General features: G+C 35.3%; 1 protein-coding gene across 1 annotated transcript; it reads right to left on the reverse strand.

Moving 5' to 3' along the window:
* Window positions 1-2,123: 2,123 nt before the first annotated feature.
* Window positions 2,124-11,321, reverse strand: LOC115438251 (glucosidase 2 subunit beta-like). Its single transcript, XM_030161699.1, has 2 exons — window positions 11,227-11,321; window positions 2,124-2,407 (listed from the first exon to the last, which is right to left on the reverse strand). The coding sequence occupies exons 1-2, from the start codon at window positions 11,314-11,316 to the stop codon at window positions 2,270-2,272; spliced, it is 228 nt and encodes a 75-aa protein (XP_030017559.1). The 5' UTR covers window positions 11,317-11,321; the 3' UTR covers window positions 2,124-2,269.
* Window positions 11,322-22,332: the final 11,011 nt, after the last annotated feature.

Raw genomic sequence — 22,332 nt, forward strand, 5'->3', positions numbered from 1 at the left:
GGGTTTTACTGGTGAATCAGTGTTGTAGAAGATGATGGTGTTTCCATGGTAACTACAGAGCTTCTGAATGTCCAAATGGGTCATATCTGATGACCATGAAAAGATGATGAACTGTATTTTACACCAATTATTTACATGTATTGATAGGATTAATGGATCAACAGGTATTAAACAGTTTAGATCAGTTGATGGTTTTGGTCGATGGTGTGTGTTTGGGTCTTTATGGGTTAAATTTGTCTTGTGTTTTCATACTGTGATATTCTGTATTATCTCAAGTTCAAAATAAATCATCTTTTTTTTTTAACCCATACAGACCCAGAGCTACTTTTGTGGCACTTTCCAGATTTATTTTCCTCTATTTTAACTTTTTTCAAGTGATTTTTCACCATTTTTTAAATAATATTATCCTCTGTATTTTGTGTTTTTTCAGTGAAAATCACGTACTTTCACTGAAAACAGAGAAAAACTGAAGAAAAAGCGACTTTTTCGCAAAGATATCAATAACAGAATCTAAAAACAAGCATCTCCATCCATTGTCATTGATCCAACTCCATGGGTTTTACTGGAGAATCAGTATTGCAGAAGATGATGGTGTTTCCATGGTAACTACAGAGCTTCTGAATGTCCAAATGGGTCATATCTGATGACCATGAAAAGATGATGAACTGTATTTTACACCAATTATTTACATGTATTGATAGGATTAATGGATCAACAGGTATTAAACAGTTTAGATCAGTTGATGGTTTTGGTCGATGGTGTGTGTTTGGGTCTTTATGGGTTAAATTCGTCTTGTGTTTTCATACTGTGATATTCTGTATTATCTCAGGTTCAAAACAAACCTTTTTTTTTTTTTTTTTAACCCATAAAGACCAAGAGCTACTTTTGTGGCACTTTCCAAATAAATTTTTCTGTATTTTAAATTTTTTTCATGTGATTTATCACCATTTTTTAAATAATATTATCCTCTGTATTTTGTGTTTTTCAGTGAAAATCATGTATTCTCACTGAAACAGAGAAAAACTGTGAAAACTGAAGAAAAAGTGACTTTTTCGCAAAGATATCAATAACAGAATCTAAATTAAAAAAGCATCTCCATCCACTGTCATTGATCCAACTCCATGGGTTTTACTGGTGAATCAATGTTGTAGAAGATGACAGTGTTTCCATGGTAACTACGGAGCCTCTGAACGTCCAAATGGGTCATATCTGATGACCATGAAAAGATGACAAAATGTATTTTACAACAAATATTTACACATCTGATCATCAACTGGAATTGTCGGTTAATGTTTTATAAAATTAATCTCAGCTCAGATTTTTTTGGCTTGAATTGAAACATTTCTAAGTTGTATGTCTACGTCTAGTTGTGTTGTCACGCACAAATTCGTGTGTTTTCAGGTCTTAGTTTTAGTATTAGTAATTACAGCATCTTTTATGAGTTTGTTTTAAGTTAATTTTAACCCAGTCTCACTTTTGTGTCAGTTCCCAAATGAATTTTTCTCTACATTGAACCTTCCTTAAGTGATTTGTCACCATTTATTGTAATATTATCTTCTGCATTTGGTATTTTTTCACTGAAATCAGGTATTTTCCTATATTTAATTCACTCATTATGTAGATGTTCATAAAAGCTCAGATTAAGAAGTTGAGGGTTATTATATCAAAAACGGAGAAAACTGAAGAAAAATGGACTTTCTCAACAAAATATATCATTAACTGAACATAAACCCAGTGTCTCCATCCACTGCATTGATCCAACTTCATGGGTTTTACTGGTGAATCAATGTTGTAGAAGATGACGGTGTTTCCACGGTAACTACAGAGCCTCTGAACATCCAAATGGGTCATATCTGATGACCACGAAAAGATGACAAACCGTATTTTACACGATTTTTTTAAAACGCATTAATAGGTTTAGTGGTTTAGAAATTATTAAATGTTTTAAATTAGTAGATGGTTTTGGTCTTTATGGGTTATATACACTTGAGAAGTTTAACTGTAATCAGTTTGGGTTGTGGCCTGTGGGTCCTGAAGCCGGACCAGTTGAGAACCGCTGGTCTAAACCACGGCGTCACCGACTGAAAACAGAAGTGGATTTTAAAACAGTGTGTGAACATTGGAGTCCGGGCCTTAGCTGGACTTTTTTTTGGAAGCGTATATGTTCTGACAACACAGATGTCAGAGGGGACCCTCAGGACCCCGGCCTGTCACCGCAGGCGAGCCGACGGGGGGGGTGTTTAATGTAGGGTAGAGCAGTGAGGATGGGTCACAGTTCACTGTGCACGCCCCGCTGCTTCAGCACCGGCTGACAGGCCACAGGAGTCTGGAAGTCCATGATGTACTGGCATTTACTGGGCTCCTTCACCGATCGCAGGCCTGTCTCCGTTCCACATGTCAGAGTGACCTAGAAAAGCACAAAGACAGAAAAGTTGTGGTGGTGAGTGAGGAGAGGCCCAGTCCAGAGACGTTTCAGTTTTATCCGACTAAACAGAGACGAGGGAAGACGCCGACGCAGCTTTGACTCAGGTCTGATCCAACACGTGGAAATAAAGTCTGAAGGAGGAATTATCCGAACGATGCAGCGATCTAATGAGTATGTGTGACATGTTAACCCTTTATAGACCACTCATAGAAACACTCTGGAGATTCAGAACTTCAACCTGAGTGTGATACGGGAGGACAGAACAAGGCTTTATTATGTTTGTGAAAGTGTTCGAATTTGTATTGTCATGTAGAAAATCAAGGTCAATGAAGTTACCATATTTGGTTCCTTACCCATAAGAGGCAATCAATCAATCAATCAATAAATCCAGGAAGTATATATAAAAACCACATGTAATGGAAAGGGAACATGTATTTCAGAATATTAGAACATCACTTTTAGGACATTACAACAACATAAGTGCAGATCCAGACACAAAAAACAACAAAAATGGAACAAATAACGAAGGAAATTAAGGAAAATGAACAAAATAAACATCAAAACAACACAAATTAAGTAACTATTGACAGAAATTGAGGAAAGTTAACAAAATAAACACCAAAAACAACACAAATGAAGTAACTATTGACAGAAATTGAGGAAAGTTAACAAAATAAACACCAAAAACAACACAAATGAAGCAAATATTGAAAGAAATGGAGTAAAATTAACAAAAATAAACATAAAAAGGACAAAAAAGGAAACAAATAATTAAGGAAATTGAGCAATAATGAAGCAAATAATGACAAAAATTGAGGACAATTAACAAAATAAACAGCAAAAAACAACACAAATGAAGCAAATAATGAAGGAAATTGAGGAAAATAAACAAAATAAACAGCAAAAACAACACAAATGAAGCAAATATTGAAAGAAATGGAGGAAAAGTAACAAAATAAACACTAAAAGGACAAAAATGGACGCAAATAATGAAAGAAATTGAGGAAAATTTAAAAAAATAAAACACCAAAAACACTAAAAAAATGGAGCAAATAATGAAAGAAATTGGAGAAAATTAACCAAATAAAAACCAAAATGGACAAAATGACATAAATAATGAAGGGAAACTGAACATTAATGAAGCAATAATGAAAGAAATTGAGGAAAATTAACCAACACTAAAAAGGAGAAAAAAAAGACACAAATAATAAGGAAATTAAACAAAAATGGAGCAAACAATGCAAGAAATTGAAGAAAATAACCTAAACACCAAAAACAAAAAAAAAGAGGCAAAAAATGCAAGGAAATTGAAGAAAATTAACTAAATAAACACCCAAAAACAACAAAAATCAGTAAAGAATGAAAGAAATTGAAGACCTAGAAAAGCACAAAGACAGAAAAGTTGTGGTGGTGAGTGAGGAGAGGTCCAGTCCAGAGACGTTTCAGTTTTATCCGACTAAACAGAGACGAGGGAAGACGCCGACGCAGCTTTGACTCAGGTCTGATCCAACACGTGGAAATAAAGTCTGAAGGAGGAATTATCCGAACGACGCAGCGATCTAATGAGTATGTGTGACATGTTAACCCTTTATAGACCACTCATAGAAACACTCTGGAGATTCAGAACTTCACCCTGAGTGTGATACTGGAGGACAGAACAAGGCTTTATTATGTTTGTGAAAGTGTTCGAATTTGTTATTGTCATGTAGAAAATCAAGGTCAATGAAGTTACCCTATTTGGTTCCTTACCCATAAGAGGCAATCAATCAATCAATCAATAATCCAGGAAGTATATATAAAAACCACATGTAAGGGAAAGGGAACATGTATTTCAGAATATTAGAACATCACTTTTAGGACATTACAACAACATAAGTGCAGATCAAGACACAAAAACAACAAAATGGAACAAATAACGAAGGAAATTAAGGAAAATGAACAAAAATAAACATCAAAAACAACACAAATTAAGTAACTATTGACAGAAATTGAGAAAGTTAACAAAATAACACCAAAAACAACACAAATGAAGTAACTATTGACAGAAATTGAGGAAAGTTAACAAAATAAACACCAAAAACAACACAAATGAAGCAAATATTGAAAGAAATGGAGTAAAATTAACAAAAATAAACATAAAAAGGACAAAAAAGGAAACAAATAATTAAGGAAATTGAGCAATAATGAAGCAAATAATGACAAAAATTGAGGACAATTAACAAATAAACACCAAAAACACACAAATGAAGAAAATAATGAAGGAAATTGAGGAAAATAAACAAAATAAACAGCAAAAACAACACAATGAAGCAAATATTGAAAGAAATGGAGGAAAAGTAACAAAATAAACACTAAAAAGGACAAAAATGACGCAAAATAATGAAAGAAATGAGGAAAATTTAAAAAATAAACACCAAAAACACTAAAAAAAAAAATGAGCAATAACGAAAGAAATTGGAGAAATTAACCAAATAAAACCAAAAATGGGACAAACATGACATAAATTAATGAAGGAAACTGAACATTAATGAAGCAAATAATGAAGGAAATTGAGGAAATTAAAAAAAAAAAAACAACAAAAAACAAAAAAAACAACAAAAAATGAAGCAAATATTGAAAGAAATGAGGAGGAAAAGTAACAAAATAAACATTAAACAGGACAAAAATGACGCAAATAATGAATGAAATTGAGGAAAATTTACAAAATAAACACCAAAAAACAATTTTTTAAAAAATGGAGCGAATAATGAAAGAAATGGGAGAAAATTAACCAAATAAACACCAAAAAGAACAAAAATTAAAATAATGAAGGAAACTGAACAATAATGAAGCAAATAATGAAAGAAATGGAGGACAACTAACAAAAAAACATCAAAAACAACATAAATGAAGCAAATATTGAAAGAAATGGAAGAAAATGAACAAAATAAACATTAAAAAGGACAAAAATTAAACAAATAATGAAGGAAATTGAACAATGAAGCAAATAAAAGAAACTGAGGAAAATGAACAAAATAAACAGCCAAAAACAACACAAACGAAGCAAATATTGAAAGAAATGGAGGAAAATTAACAAAATAAACAGCAAAAACAACACAAACGAAGCAAATATTGAAAGAAATGGAGGAAAATGAACAAAATAAACAGCAAAAACAACACAAATGAAGCAAATATTGAAAGAAATGGAGGAGGAAAATGAACAAAAAAACATAAAAAGGACAAAAATGAAAACAAATAATTAAGGAAACTGAATAATGAAGCAAATAATGAAAGAAACTGAGGAAAATGAACAAAAAAAACATAAAAAGGACAAAAATGAAACAAATAATAAGGAAACTGAATAATGAAGCAAATAATGAAAGAAACTGAGGAAAATGAACAAAATACATAAAAAGGACAAAAATGAAACAAATAATAAGGAAACTGAATAATGAAGCAAATAATGAAAGAAAACTGAGGAAAATGAACAAAATAAACATAAAAAGGACAAAATGAAACAAATAATTAAGGAAACTGAATAATGAAGCAAATATTGAAAGAAATTGAGTATAATTAACAAAATAATTAATGCTAACATCGAGCATAAACGAGGCTACGTTCAGGTCTGTCCCACCCATGAATGACACTAACCCTGCTTCCACTTCCACCGTTTGTTTCCAGTTTCTTCTCAAAAACCACTGTGCGCTGAATTAGTATTCAACCAAGAACCCGAAGTAATGCCATGGCTGCTGGACACCGTGCATTATGGGACATGGACGTCGCTCCACGCGGTGCGAACAGTACACAGGAGGATGTGATTACCATTGTCATGACTTTAATGGGTGACTTTAACGCCCTCTGTGAGAGTGTAGAAGGGAAAAAGCAACTTATTTTACTTCTAGGCGGTTTCCATAGCAACCTCTCACATCACACGGCACCCTGTAAAGAGAATCCTTCTGCCGAACAAAGGCACCTGGAGAGGGAGGGAGATGGGAACTTGACAGGTATTATTGTGCTAAAGTTTCAGTTTGGTACAACTGGTGATTTGGGTTCATCCTGGACTGGGATTAAAAATGCAGCCTTTTGTTCCAGCATTAGTGTCTAATGAAATCTGTGACATATTAACCTTTATAGACCACTCAGAGAAATCAGGAGATTCAAAACTTCAACTGAGAGTGGTTTGGAGGATATAACAAGACTTGGTTACTTTTGTGAAATTTTCGAATTTTTCATTGTCATGTAGAAAATCAAGGTCAGTGAAGTTACGTATTGGTTCCTTACCCATAAGAGGCAAAATAAATAAATAAATTAATGAAAATCAATCACTCAATCAATCAATCAAGGAGGTATATATAATAAAAAAACCACATGTATTTCAGAACAACATAAGTGCTGATCCAGACACAAAACAACAAAAATGGAGCAAATAATGAAGGAAATGGAGGAAAATTAACAAAATAAACAAAAAAACCCCCACAAATAAAGCAAATATTGAAAGAAATTGAGGAAAAGTAACAAAATAAACATCAAAAAGGTCAAAAATGACATATATAATGAAAGAAATTGATGAAAATCAACTAATAAACTATCTGGTCCATGTTTTGATGGGTTATAACATGTAAATGGTTACAGATGTGAACATAGTTCTGTTGATCACTGATGGAAGACAGATATGGACTTTGAATGTTGAGTTCTCCTCCAGTGAAAGTACCGCCCACTTCTATATCTCACTGGCCGATAGGCTATGAGCTCTGACCATCATTGCTGGATGATGGGTGGATGGAGGAAGGAAGGGGAGGGAGGGAAGGAAGGAAGGAAGGATGGATGGATGGATGGATGGAAGGAGGGAGGGAAGGAAGGTTGGATGGATGGATGGATGGAAGGAAGGGAAGGAAGGTTGGATGGATGGATGGAAGCAAAGAGGGAGGGAAGGAAGATTGGATGGATGGATGAAGGAAGGAAGGAAGGAAGGTTTGGATGGATGGATGGATGGAAGGAAGGAAGGTAGGTTGGATGGATGGAAGGAAGGAAGGAAGGAAGGAAGGTTGGATGGATGGAAGGAAGGAAGGTAGGAAGGAAGGTTGGATGGGATGGATGGAAGGAAGGAGGAGGGAAGGAAGGTTGGATGGATGGATGGAAGGAAGGAAGGATGGATGGATGGATGGAAAGGAAGGAAGGAAGGTTGGATGGATGGATGGATGGATGGATGGAAGGAAGGAGGGAGGGAAGGAAGATTGGATGGATGGATGAAAGGAAGGAAGGAAGGAAGGAAGGAAGGTTGGATGGATGGATGGATGGATGGAAGGAAGGAAGGTAGGTTGGATGGATGGATGGAAGGAAGGAAGGAAGGAAGGAAGGAAAGAAGGAAGGTTGGATGGATGGATGGATGGATGATGGAAGATGGATGGATGGATGGATGGATGGATGGAAGGAGGAGGGGGAAGTAAGGATGGATGGAGGATGGAAGGAACGAAGGAAGGATGGATGGATGGATGGATGATGGAAGGATGGATGGATGGATGGATGGATGGAAGGAAGGAAGGAAGGAGGTGTGGATGGATGGATGGAATTGTTCTCTTTTTTTCATGATTTATTCTGATACTATCCTCTTTGTTTTGCATTTTTCGGTGAAAATATTCCATTTTATTTACCGACGGTGCAGATGTTCTTCAAAGGCCATTTTATGAAAACAGAAGTTCAGAAAAAGTGTCTGATCAGTACAAATGAACCTGCTGTCACTGATCCACCTCCACATGTTTAACTGGTGAATGAATGTTCCAGAGGATGACGTAGTTGTGAGGCTGCTTTAGACATGAACCAGCGATGTGTTCACTGTCCGCGTGGAATCGTCACAGTCCTGAACTTTGAATTGAATGAATAAGTGAAAGGATTTGGCTCAACCTTCCCCGAACACTCCCAGCATGCACTGCACACGGCTACTCCAGTCTGGATTAGTTGGAGATCCAGCGCTGAAACAATAGATCAGAGGTAGTTGGAGCTGAAGTAAAAAGAGAAGCAGAGGAGTGTTTTCACCGCAGAAGGAGAGAGCGCTCAGCCAACGCCGGCTTCAGCATCTCAAATATAATGAGCGTCAAACTCTGACGAGCCTTCATTTATGCCCACTGCGTGCGGTTAGGAGGTCGTATCAAAGGAATTCAATTTAGTCTTTTCAAAGCTTCCCCTGGATGGACGGAGGACGCACATTTGCAAACGACATTTATTTGACTCTGTTGAAGGAGGAGGCCCCGAAAATGACACCATTAAAAGTGCTGCATTTTTAATTGAGCAAATGTTCGCACAAAAAAAAAAAAAAAAAAAAAAAAAAAAAAACAAGAAATGGACCGCGTAAATGTGACTGGAAGAGGAAGGAACGCTGGGAAGATGGAGTTGATTAACAGAACGCGCAACCGAAATGGGATTAGGGATGAGATTCACACAGTCCTCTGATGTCACGACCAGAGGTGAACAAAGGATCCTGGGAAATGAGCGTCAAATTACAGCACAACAATGTTTACACCTTCAGCTGTAATACTGTTTATACACTATCTATCTATCTATCTATCTATCTCTATCTATCTATCTATCTATCTATCTATCTATCTATCTATCTATCTATCTATTAATTAGCATTAATCATCTACCAGAAATAACGCTAATGCTAATGCTACTTTCAATTATAGCTGATTTCAAGCTAATGAAAAAGTTTTATGACAGTAACAAAAGGCTAAATTAGCTATTAGCCACGTTAGCTACTATCTATCTATCTATCTGTCTGTCTGTCTGTCTGTCTGTCTATCAATATCATATTATATTAGCATTAATCATCTACCAGAAATAATGCTAATGCTAATGCTACTTTAAATTATAGCTGATTTCAAGCTAATGAAAAGCTTTATGACAGTAGCAAAAAGCTAAATTAGCTATTTAGCCACGTTAGCTGCTATCTATCTATCTATCTATCTATCTATCTATCTATCTATCTATCTATCTATTATATTAGCATTAATCATCTACCAGAAATAACGCTAATGCTAATGCTACTTTCAATTATGCTGATTTCAAGCTAATGAAAAAGTTTTATGACAGTAACAAAAGGCTAAATTAGCTATTTAGCCACGTTAGCTGCTATCTATCTATCTGTCTGTCTGTCTGTCTGTCTTCTGTCTGTCTGTCTGTCTGTCTGTCTATCTATCTATCTATCTATCTATCTATCTATCTATCTAATCTATCTATCTTATCTATCTATCTATCTATCTATCTATCTATCTATCATATTATCATATATATTAGCATTAATCATCTACCAGAAATAATGCTAATGCTACTTTCAATTATAGCTGATTTCAAGCTAATGAAAAAGTTTATGTCAGTAACAAAGGCTAAATTAGCTATTTAGCCACGTTAGCTGCTATCTATCTATTATCTATCTATCTATCTATCTATCTAGCTATCTATCTATCTATCTATCTATCTATCTATCTATCTATCTATCTATCTATCTATCTATCTATCTATCTATCTATCTATCTATCCAACTGTAATGCATTACACGACTCCTGTACTTCTGAGCTTCATACAGACTCTCATCATAAATGGTGCATGTGCAGTAGACACCCCCCCCCCCATTGTGCAAGTTACTTCCAAAGTGTAATACATTACAGATTACTTGTTACTGTTATTTAAAAGTAATTCCTTATCTTATAATATTACTGTCTCAGAATTGTAATGTGTTACATGACTCCTGTATTCCTTTTGAGTTACATACAGACTGTCCAAAGTCAAAAAATACCCCCCCCCAGTACAACAAATATGAGAGCCTTGGGACACATAAATTTGTGCCACAAATTACATGTGGACGGATGGCGCAGTAAGTAACGCAACAGTCTCTGATGTTTGAATTCCAGCAGGAACACTTGCATTTTTTTCAACATTTTCCATGTTCAAATAGGGGGCGTCGTCACCCTGGTTGAACACCAACAGGGAACAGAAGTTTCCTGCTGCATTTTTGATTCCTTAAAGTCTCATGGTCTTGCTGTTTTTTTGGGTATATTTTTTCATTTGAGCAATTAACCCTATAAGGCCAAAAGTATCATGTTTGATATATGAGTTTTGAAACCCTCTACATGATCAGTGTGATATTTTTCTTTCTTGAAAAACCTGATGTATACAATTAGATACATGCAATACACAGATAATCCACCAGGGGAGGAATTCATTCACCAGAGGCCTTTCCAGTGACACTACAAGAATGTCATTAATGAGGAAGGAGGAAGAACTTTGTCATTTTTGAAAAAGAATTACCAATTTGTAGACATGTTTGTGTTATATTATGTTTTGTTTGTTCAAAATAACAATGTTTCAGCATTGAGACCTTGTATCAATATGATACAAAATTCAAGCTCATACATGGAAATTGATATTTGAAAAAACATTTTTTTGGTTGTCAGAAGGACCAATAAAGGCTCCAGTTTCAAAGAACTGGAATTTTGTGTCAATGATTTAACGGTTCAGGCTTTACAGGGTTAAACTATGGGTGAAAAGTGTGTTGTAACGCAAATGAACATGTACCGAGTAAAGATGACTGAAAATTGATTAGTAATGCCTTACACTACTGTGTTACAGCAAAAGTAATCTATTACTGTAATGCATTACTTTAGTAACACAGTACTCCCAACACTGGTTGTGTTGTACTGTGCTGCGTTGGATGTGTTGTCTTGTCAACAGGGTTCTCCGTTCTCATAGACCAGGTTCTACTGGTTCTTTGATGTGTGTTGTGTTGTGTTATGTTGCCTGATGTTGTGTTGTGTTGTGGTGGTTCTCACCGTGGTGCTCCGTGAACCCCCCTGCCAACAGGGTTCTCCGTTCTCATAGACCATCTGACTGTACTGGTTCTTGGGGGTTCCGTCCCACATGCCCCATATTCTGGAAAAAGCAGAACAGAACCTGTTTGTAGGTGCAGTGTAAACCTAATGAACCACCTGTAAGCACAAACATCTACTGCACAAGTCAGAACCAAAGCCTTTCTATTTCTAGAACCGGTGCCGATCACTCAGTTGCTTATTAAATCCGTCTCCAGGGTGGACGTTCTGGCAGCGTCTCCTTCGGTTCCTGGCTCTGGAGCCCCCTCTCGTCTTAAACAATGGAGGGGAATATTAATTACCATTTTGTCGGAGTTGACTGTGTGCAGGAACACACGAGGGAAGGACAGAGAACAGACGAACGTGTCGCCAGTGAAGCCCGTCTCAGACGAAGCCCAGCGCCGCTAATTACAGTCTCACCAAACATTTCAAGGGGACTTTGGACAAACAAAGCCCCCAGAGCCAGTGGACCCCGTCCAACAGACGCAGACCCAGACAGATGCCAATTCATTACACGTCCGCTCGGAACGTTCCTCTGATCTGTGCTTCAACTTTGAGGTGGCGTGGACCGGGTTGTCAGTACGAACACTGAGCGCCTTTACATTCACGCTAACACCATCATTATGGGATTTATGGAAACATCAGGTTAGTCAAGTCAGAAGATTAATCCATTTAAAAATTATTCGATGGCAATTTTCAAAAATCGAAGCTTCGTTTCCTTAATTCCGGTGCCGTTAAACATTGGTTCCACTGTTGTGTTTCACACGGACACTTATTGTGACACACATGAGTTTATTCTATTCTTATATACTAATATACTTCTATACAGTTAATATTGTTATTTATACACCGATATTTCTATATACACTTTTAAACAGTTAATATTGTTGTTATATTTATATCTCTATCTATCTATCTATCTATCTATCTATCTATCTATCTATCTATCTATCTATCTATCTATCATCTATCTATCTATCTATCTATCTATCTACTACTATCTATCTATCTATGTGTTTATACAGTGAATATTGTTGTTATTTCTATGTAGATATTTCTATATGCACTTCTATATTGTTAATATTGTTGTTATTTATATATCGATATATTTACTTCTATAGAGTTAACATTGTTATTTATACATAGATACTTTATATATACTTTAATATGTGTTTATAAAATATTTTTATATATACTTTTAATATTGTTGTTTATATAGATTTAAAAAAAAAAAACTTCTGTACAGTTAATATGTATTATATATAGATATTTATGTATACACTTTATACAGTTAATTGTTATTTATATATAAACATTTCTATATATACTTCTATACAGTTAATATTGTTTATTTTCATATAGATATTTTATATATACTTTTATACTGTTAATTCTTATTCATACTGTATATAGATATATTTATATACTTCTATAGAGTTAACATTGTTATTTATACATAGATACTTTTATATATACTTTAATATTGTTATTTAAAGGATATTTATATATACTTTAATATTGCTGTTTATATATAGATTTTTAAATATACTTCTATACAGTTAAATTGTTGTTATTTATATATACATACTTATATTTACACTTTTATACAGTTAATATTGTCATTATTTATATATATTTCTATATTTACTTCTATAAAGTTAATATTGTTTTTATTTAAATATAGATATTTTTATGTATACTTTTATACTGTTAATATCTTTGCAATTTATGTATAGATATATTTTATATACTTCTATAGAGTTAACATTGTTATTTATCCATAGATACTTTTATATACTTTTAATATTATTTATAGATATTTTTATATGTACTTTTGATACTGTTGCTTATACAGTATATAGATATTTTTAAATATACTTCTACACAGTTATATTCTTGTTATTTATATAGATATTTTTATATATACTTCTATACAGTTAATATTGCTTTTATTTATTTATAGATATTTATATATATACTTTTATACTGTTAATATTGTAATTTATATCTAAATATTTGTACATATACTTTTACTTTTTATATTTTTGTGGTTGTTTCAGCTATTTGTCATATTCCGACATGTCTCTTTCAAATTTTTCCTTTTTTTAAAAAATAAAAATAATCATTTAATCAAATCGAATAAAATAATTAATACATTAATCGATGACATGAATAATTAACAGCTGTAAGTGATCATGTAAACAGTATAATCTGATCTGTTTTGTCAGGTTAACACACCATGTCTTCAGCATGTATACCTGTTAATCTGGTTTATTTTATTCTTTTACATCTGCACATGTTGACAAATAATTAAATGGTAGAAAACTCAGTTAAACATGAGACGATTGTTTCTCCCATACTGGACTGAAGCGTCTAAACCAGAGTTTATCAATTATAAAACTCAGTGGATTCCATGTTTATTCTGTGCTTTTCATGGATGATTGAACATTTTATTCAAATGCGTTTTTTTTTTTTCTTTAAATACTAACTATTTAGGACAGAGGATAAACAGCCAAATCCCATCCTAACCTTTTAAGGGAAATGTCAAGCAAAAAAAAAAAAAAAAGAGCAAACCTGAGAGTCTGAAAGCTTTTTTGTTAAGACACTGTCAATATTCTGTTAATCATTCAGGATAAAGAGCTACAAGGAGCAATAAATGGAGCGTGTTGTTCTTCTAATCTGTGGAAGTGCTTTCGTCGGCGGTGCCAGCTCCGTCACAACCCGACAACACTTGATCAATGCTCCTACTTTGACCTTTGAACGGCGGATTAAAGCCCAAAGATCCGCTTTGTTCTTTGACATCTGCTTTTAGCGTCAGAGGAGCTAATCCGAAGCCTTTGAGGCATTTTCTGATTTTTTTTTTTTTTATCACTTAAGTCAGGGATGTCAAACTCATTTTAGGGTTAGGGTTTGTCAGGACAAGCAGCGGTAGCAGCTAGCTTCAAAATGTTAACAATATTAGCTAAATGTTTGTGTCACTTTGTGTGTAATGCATGTGTATCGTAAGTTGAGGCTTAACCCTATAACACCAAACCATCATATTTGATGCATGAATTCTGAAGCTCCTAAAATTCCTAAATAAAATCATATATATAAGTCAGACTGTTGTAGCTACTTCAGTTCAGTGAGTAAATGTGCTGTTCAGTGTTTCAGCTCTTCCAAAGCCGCTTCGCTCTTCAGTCCCTGGTGTCTTTTCCGTCACCTGTGATGCTCGTGGTTTATTTACGAAGCCTGAGCGGGTCAGTCGTAGGTGAATCGCTCAGACGAGTGGAAACCAAGCGGACCTGAGAGTCTTTCCTTTGATTGGGTGTTAGCGCCCTGTTAGCACCGGGAGCCCCTCAGATGGATTGCTGTCAGGGTCTGCAGACGTGGAAGGTGCGACGGCGCTCTGGCTCGTGCTGCTCGTTGACCGCCGATCCCCCTGCCCGTCACCTCTGCGCCTCCTCGTTTATCAGGACCCCCTGGTTCCTTCACCTGGCCTTCGTTCACTTCTTAATCTCCATTCCGGCTCCGTCAGCCCTCCCGTGGCCCAGGAGGCGGCGGAGGTCCTGTCAATTAGACTTGACTTATCTCTGAGACGTGGTCGACACTCCAGTCATTTGGACTCACAGGCGTCAAGAGATGAAATCTTATTGACAGATCATTCCCTGTAATAATACCTACTTGTACTGGGTATTGGCAGGCCATTTCTACAGTCGGTCTGCGGTTATCGGACTACCAGACTGGTATTCAGACCAGTAAAATAATATAATAATAAGAACTTTCGAGTCAAAAAAAGTCAAATTCCGTAATGAAAATGTTTACATCTATGAATTGTACTCGAACATAACATGAACAACTATGAACCTGAAAATTCTTAAGAAAAATAAGCGCAATGTTAACAGTATTACGGCTTAGTTTATCATTTATACATGTGAATCACAACTTAGAGATCACAGTGGATCTACAAATACAAAAAACATTTAATAACTGGCAGAAAATTATTAAAATTCCACATACTTCTCTTAAGAGATTTCAGGTTATTCACATTTTTTAAATAAAAGGCTAGTCTGTAAATGTAAATATTCTTGTAATGTAACTTTTTTTTTTTTTTTACGCTAAAACAAAGAGAAAAATTAGCAGTTTTCATAATTTATAGGTTATTATGATAGTATTTTACTGCTCGGATCATTTTTAGATTGAAACCTAAAATGATTCCAACATCCTTAATTGTTAATATCTTCAGTGTAATTTTTTGCTTTTCACAAATTCATCCCAGGGGCCGGATTTAACCCTTTGGCCCCTGGGCCACATGTTCGACACCTGTGCTGTACAGGGTACCTGCTCTGTATCTACAGAAAAAATCCAGACTTTTTCAAATATTGCTATTTCTTCCCCAAGACCTTGACTTGTAATAACTCTGAGGTAAAGTAATAACTGTTTTTTTTTCCTGTTCGCCTGCTTCCCTCAGTGCAGCCTCAGAATCACATCCCATAATGTGCAATAATCCCTAAAATGTGAATTATGTGCAATAAGTATAACACTAATCTAATGTCCTGCAAGAACAATCCAATATTTATTCAATATTTGTCAAAAATAAATGCATTATTTTTATACAGACCTGGTTCATAGGTATATATACTTTTTAAATTGGAAATACATACTGTTAATACTGTTAATTGTGCCTATTCATATTTTATACAGTTTCATTTTATTTATTTATTTTTTATTTTATTATTTATTTATTTATTTTTATTCAAGTTTTTATTTGATTTTGTAATGGAGACTTGACATGTTTTACATTCACAAAAATACAAGTAAATAATTATGTAAATAAATAAAAAAAGTCATAAAAACAAATAGATATATACATATATTAGTGCTGGGCAGCGACTAAAATTTTTAATCGCAATTAATCGCGTGGATTTCTGTGATTAACCCTTTCATGCACGAATTATGACAACCATAGTCGAGATTTTTTTTCTTCTTCTTGTTTTTATCCCCCCTTAGGCATGAAAAAAAAAGCAATTGAGTTTTTTTTTATGAAGTTACAAACATGTCCATGCGTTTAATTTTTGAAGGAAAGAAATGTGTTTAAAACCCAATATCAGAAAGTGAGATAAAAACAAATGAAAAAATTTTAATCCTACTAATCTGATGTTTTCTCACATTTTAACATATTCTACTGCTAGTTATTACTCACTTCATGGAGGTAATATGCAAAAAAAAAAAAAAAACTTTTTGTCCAACAAATAGCAATTGATTTACACTAAAACATGTTTGTGCAGATCAGGTTTATCCAGAACAGCAAAGTTACAATAATGGTATAAATTGCAGTTTATGGGATGATGCATAAGTGTCCACTGTGTTGGCTGATATGAACTAAAACAACAAAACCCATGAATATACAAGAGAACAGCTGGAGAATAGCTGTCCACTGTAGTGACCACTATGTATGAAAGAGTTAATCACGATTAATCGCATAGTTATGGGAGTGGTGGTGGTACCAGCATTAAGAGTGTGTATTGCCTTTAAGTGATATTTCAGACTGGAAGTACTCCGGTGACAAAAAATAATTCCACATGTCAGTGCTTCCAAACAACTGTGTCCTTCTCAACCCCACCATCTGAAGACATTTAAAATGAAAATGTCCATGGAACAGACCAGTACTTTTTTCCATGTTTATGTCCACACCAGTTTATTTCCGCTTGTGAGTGATTGACAGGAGTCTTAAGCCCACTAATAAATACTAATACTAATAAGCCCAATAATATGTGGTGTTCAGTTGTTAAACGCAAGCAAAGGGGGCCCTCTAGTGGTCAGAATAAATTGCACTAACATATTTTTTGTACTTGCAGTGTTCCCGTAGCCAGTTTGGACATAAGAAGGAACTAACAGACACGTATTTCTTTTCTTTTCAGAAAAGAACAAAACAATCTATCTGTACAATTGTTTTTCTGTGTATATCTCCAGTGATTTCACTTCTTGACCCCCCCCCCCTTCCCCTTTTTTTTAAACAACAAAACATTAATAAAAACTAATGATAACAAACAGTAGCTAAACAATGTGGGTTTGTCCCTTTTGCGTGTTCATAAAGTCCATCTATGGTTTCCAGCATACCTCAAATTTGTCATGTTCAAGTCTCAAAGCAAATGTGAAATGATTTTTTATTTTTTATATTCTACAAAGTTCTATTCTTATGTTACTTCATTCAATTGTAAAATTTTACGATATTTTCTTATCTTAGTTGTTAGTTTTTGTAATTTACATTTGCTCTATTCTTATTTCTGTGGTAGTGGTGTTGCACTCCTAATTTCATTGTACACACAATGACAATAAAGGCCATTCTATTCTATTCTATTCTATTCTATTCTATTCTATTCTATTCTATTCTATTCTATTCTATTCTATTCTACTCTATTGCATGGCTACTTTTTTGGTTGAGATTGTACCTGTTGTTTGTAGTAGAAAAGTTCATTAAAACAAGTGGTTCCAGGTACAACAAACCCCGCCCCTCCCACGTATTGTAGCTTATTTTTAGCATCGATCCAGCTGATGTCATCATGTATATGCATGTGCTGATGTCAGCATATCAATTGCCTCTATATATATGTGAAATTTGAAGTAAATTGAAACAAAATTGATGTTTTTATAGACATGTGAAATTTCGCCCATTATAAGTAAATGGGAGAAAAAAAATTTAAAAATTCATTAAAAATTTTAACTTCGACATATTTTTCCCAAAATGTAAAGGAATTTATGCTGGGTCACTGGCAATCTATAAACCAAATTTGGTAAGAATTCAACAAATAGTTTTGGTGCTACAGACATTCGAAATTTCGCCCATTATAAGTAAATGGGGAAAAAAAGATATTTAAAAATTCATAAAAAATGTAAACTTTGACCTATTTTTCCCGAAATGTAATGACAGTTATTCTCGGTCACTGGCAATCTATAAACCCAATTTGGTATGAATTCAACCAATAGTTTTGCTGCTCCAGACATGTGAAATTTTGCCCATTGTAAGAAAATGAAAAAACAAAAAAAAAAAAGATTGCAAAAATTCCTCAAAAATTTTAACTTTGACCTACTTTTCCAAAAATGTAATCACATCTATTCTGGGTCACTGGCAATCTACAAACCCAATTTGGTATGAATTCAACCCATAGTTTTGCTGCTAAAGTGTTAACAAACAATCAAACTAACAAACCAACCAAACTGAAAACAATACCCTTTGCCTCCCCTTTGGGGGGCGGGGCAATAAATGTATGAATAAATACATAATTTGCAGTAAATTATGTTTTACTGACAGAAACCTTTTCAAAACATATAAAATCACAAAAGTGCACGAATATCACACAAACAAGTTTCACTAGAATCATTCCAGTACTGACCGGTTAATGAAATCCTATTAGGTTTGTTTTGTTTATACTTTCCTCATGTATTTCTATTATGTGCCTTTGTACATACTCTAAAATTCTACTATGAGAAACTTTTTTCATTATTCATTAAGATTTTCACACAAAATTCCAGAATTGTCAATGTTAAAATTCCATATTTCTTAAAAGACTTTGAAGACCTGCACAAACACCTCCAAACAGCAGCATACCGGGCCTTATTCTTTCATTTCATGGCACTAGAATTCATAAAAATGACTCTGTGTTACTCTGACCCTGTGATAGGCAATACATCATACTCTAAATGTGCCAAATGGACCTCACTGAAACAATGACAACTTCATTTTCCATCCCAATTCATCACAGTTTGGCTTGAAGCTGCAGCCATGATGCAGCCCATGCTCTCCTGCACTGGCAGCAGCAGGGCCTGTCTCCTGAAATTATCTGGGTTACTGTATGTATTTTCTCCCATCTACATGTTGGATGATGTGCTGCACCTGTTTTCTACTGCCGTTTGCTTTGAACAAAATGGTTCACAGCCAAACATTAGCATTCAGAGCACGACGACGCTCGGACAAGGAAAACAAACCGGTTCCTGCTTTCAGTCAAATGAAATAACATGAATGAACGCAATTAAAGAATACAAATACAGCTGACAGAGGAAATCACCCCTAAAGCTTTTTTCTGATTTATATTTCCAACTCAAATTTAACCCATAAAGACCCAGTGTGACTTTTGTGTCAGTTTCCAAATGAATTTTTCTCTCCATTTAACCTTTCTTAAATGATTTATCACCATTTATTGTAACTAGTGCGTTGACCTGTGGGGATCTACAGGTTCTAGACGTAGTAGTTTTTATTCTGTTATAATATCATTCAGTTGAATAACCTCTCAGCTGACATGTCTGTTTCTGCACATGTATTTGACACCATGGCAACGTGGCCCTATAGTTTATCTGTTGCTAGGCAACCCACTTCAATTCTATGATTCTGATTCTGATATGATTGTAAGGCTATTGTATTCCAAAATTACCAGTATCTCCCAAAATATATCAATGGTCTGTTCTTTGACCAAAAATACATAAGTATGCCAAACTGCAGCAGTTATCTCTTTCCAGATCTTGTATGATACCCGAGACACACAAAGTCCACCTTCCTTTTATAATATAGACTAGTGCGTTGACCTGTGGGGAACTACGAGTTCTACATGTAGCGGAGAATAAACTCTGATCCAGTTCATTCCTTTACTTTCTTGATAAATTCCACTGGCATTTTCAGTTGAATAACCTCTCAGCTAGGGATGGGAATCGATAAGAATTTAACAATTCCGATTCCATTATCAATTTTGCTCATTGATTCTTGTTGGGCGAGGGAATAAGAGTACAAACGGGTGTGTTTGCATTAACTGTGTTTTATAGTTCCATCTCTGCACAGAAAATATAGCATATACAGTATGTACAAATAATAATAACAGATGACGCCAAGCCCGGTTGTGGGGGGGGGCAGTGAAAGTGAAACTACAGACGCTTTACTAATTTGTCTATTGCCACATTTCCACTACGTCGGACCAGTTCGATTCGGCTCGTCTCCCATTGTTGTGCACCTCATTTCCTTTCCCCTACCTTCGGAAACTTGTATTTGAGAGGGTACAACGTTTGTTGTCCACACCGGAACCAGAACTGGGCCCAGTGTTCACTCTGCTGCTACATTCACAAGCACTACTAAGTAGCATATCAAATACGTGACATTCCTGTAAATTCCTGTCACTTTTTCTTCAGTTTTCTCCATTTCTAATCTAATAACCTTCAACTTTAATCAGAGCTTTTATGAACATGTACATGATCAGTGAATTAAATATAGGAAAAAACATGATTCTTACTGAAAAAACATAAAACAGAGGATAATCTATATTCTAAAAGGGAAGTGCACAAGTCCGAAAGAGCTGACTGCTGCAGTTTGGCATATTCATGTATTTTTGGTCAAAGAACAGACTAGCAAAACGGCAAGTTGATAGGATTGATATTTTGAGAGATATTAATCATTTTGGAATACAATAGCCTTACAATCATACCAGAATCAGAATCATAGAATTGAAGTGGGTTACCTAGCAACAGATAAACTATAGGGCCACGTTGCCATGGTGTCAAATTTCATGTGCAGAAACAGACATGTCAGCTGACAGTAGGGATGGGAATCGAGAACCGGTTCTTTTAGAGAACTGGATCCCAGTAGCTCGATTCCTTGGAATCGTTTGCCTGCCTGCTTAACGATTCTGCTTATCGATTCCGCCGCCTTCGTTGCACAAGCTCAATGACTCACGTGTACGCTGCATTGTTTTGGTCAGAACATAGCCAACATGGTGTTGAGGCAGAACGTCTAAACAGACGACACCAGGTCCACTGGAACACTGTCAAAGCTTCCATGTCTTCAAAAGGGTGGAATCCCTCCAATATGTTCAAACATTTGTCCACAGCATGTGATTCATTTACAGGAATGTCACGTATTTGATACGTACTTAGCGACATTTGTGAATGTAGCGGCAGAGTGAATGCCGGGCCCAGTTCTGGTTCTGGTGCGGGCAACAAACATCGTATCCCCTCAAATACAAGTTTCCGAAGGTAGGGGAAAGGAAATGAGGTGCACAACAACGGGAGATGGGCCGAGCCGAGCCGAACCGGTTCCATGTAGTGGACATGCGGCAATAGAGGAATTAGTAAAGCGCCTTAAGTTTCACTTTCACTGCCCCCCCCCCCAAACCAGGCCCGCGTCATCTGTTATTATTATTTGTACATACTGTATATGTTATATTTTCTGTGCAGAGACGGAAATATAAAAGACAGTTAATGCAAACACACCCGTTTGTACTCTTTTACTCCCTCACCCAATGAGAATCAATAGGGAATCATTGATAAGCAAAATTGATAATGGAATCGGAATCGTTAAATTGGTATCGATTCCCATCCCTATCAATTTCATAGCCGTATTATGCATATAGATAGACTTCACTTCAAACATAAGTAGGCAAAAACACTCCAATACATAGAAATAAATCAACCAAAAAAGAAAACAAATCGCACAAATGTACATTTATTAAACGGATAAATAGGTTTGTAAAAGAACAGATTTAGCCAATTTGAGCAAAGTATATTAAAACAGATGTATATTTCAGCACATGGATTGAAACTCCGGATGATTACGATCAGTACTTAAGATAAAAACTGGGTAAAAAAACTAAACAAAAGCACAGACGTCTGTATTTTTGAGTTAATATTAATAGAAGTGTCAGATTTTCTGTCTTTCTTGCTCCTTTTTGGTCGTATTCATTATTTAGTAAATCTGGCTCTGGAAATCCTCCGTACATCCTACCCTTTAGAACCGCCCCACATGGTTGTACAAACTTGAAGTCCGTGTTCCACATGAAGTCCAGATGCTTTACAAGGTTAACTTTGCTCCCTTGTTGACCCGAATCGGGGAAGACTATGAACGCTGCTGTGCTCGCTCTATGTTTGGTAGTGGAAATCAATTCTACGGGAAAAAAAAAAAGAATATTCCTTCACAGTTCTTGCTCATGTTCGACTACGTTACCACTTATTCCCCCGTAGACCTGCTTCCCTAAAGTGGATAAGAAGCTGCTCAAACAGGATTTACAAAGACCCGGACCACATAGAGCGACGGCTTTACCAAATCGTATGTTT

Source organism: Sphaeramia orbicularis, chromosome 18, assembly GCF_902148855.1.
Source record: "Sphaeramia orbicularis chromosome 18, fSphaOr1.1, whole genome shotgun sequence".
NCBI classification, from domain to species: Eukaryota; Metazoa; Chordata; class Actinopteri; order Kurtiformes; family Apogonidae; genus Sphaeramia; species Sphaeramia orbicularis.

Coding starts and splice junctions, on each gene's coding strand:
- LOC115438251 (XM_030161699.1), bottom strand. CDS start 11,316: ATGTGGGACGGAACCCCCAAGAACCAGTACAGTCAGATGGTCTATGAG. Junction 2,408..11,226: donor GGGGTTCACGGAGCACCACG/GTGAGAACCACC, acceptor GTGCTTTTCTAG/GTCACTCTGACATGTGGAAC.